Here is a 213-nt window from a genome sequence, read left to right as displayed (position 1 = left end):
GCGGCGACGGCGGCGGCGGGAGCTGAGCCCCCGGGCGGCGTGAAGAGGTCTAGGAAGGCGGCGGGCAGGCAGAGCAGGGCCGTGAGCAGATCCGACAAGGACAGGGACAGGATGAAGGCGTTGGTGACGGTGCGGAGCTGCCGGTGCTTCACGATCACCCCCATCACGGCGCAGTTGCCCAGGCTAGACAGCAGGAAGATGAGCAGGAGGACC

General features: G+C 68.5%; 1 protein-coding gene across 1 annotated transcript in view; it reads right to left on the bottom strand.

Annotated features, from left to right (window-relative positions):
* Window positions 1-212, bottom strand: part of GPR135 (G protein-coupled receptor 135) — a gene marked incomplete at its 5' end in the record, with an annotated part of 2264 nt that extends 2052 nt beyond the window's left edge. The window contains one exon of the mRNA XM_006767721.2: window positions 3-212. Coding sequence (XP_006767784.1) covers window positions 3-212 — 210 coding nt within the window. The remainder of the gene's footprint in view (window positions 1-2) is intronic.
* Between the last annotated feature and the right edge of the window lies 1 nt (window position 213).

This window comes from Myotis davidii, unplaced genomic scaffold (assembly GCF_000327345.1).
Source record: "Myotis davidii unplaced genomic scaffold, ASM32734v1 scaffold281, whole genome shotgun sequence".
NCBI lineage: Eukaryota > Metazoa > Chordata > Mammalia > Chiroptera > Vespertilionidae > Myotis > Myotis davidii.
This window is presented reverse-complemented; position numbering and strand designations above follow the sequence as displayed.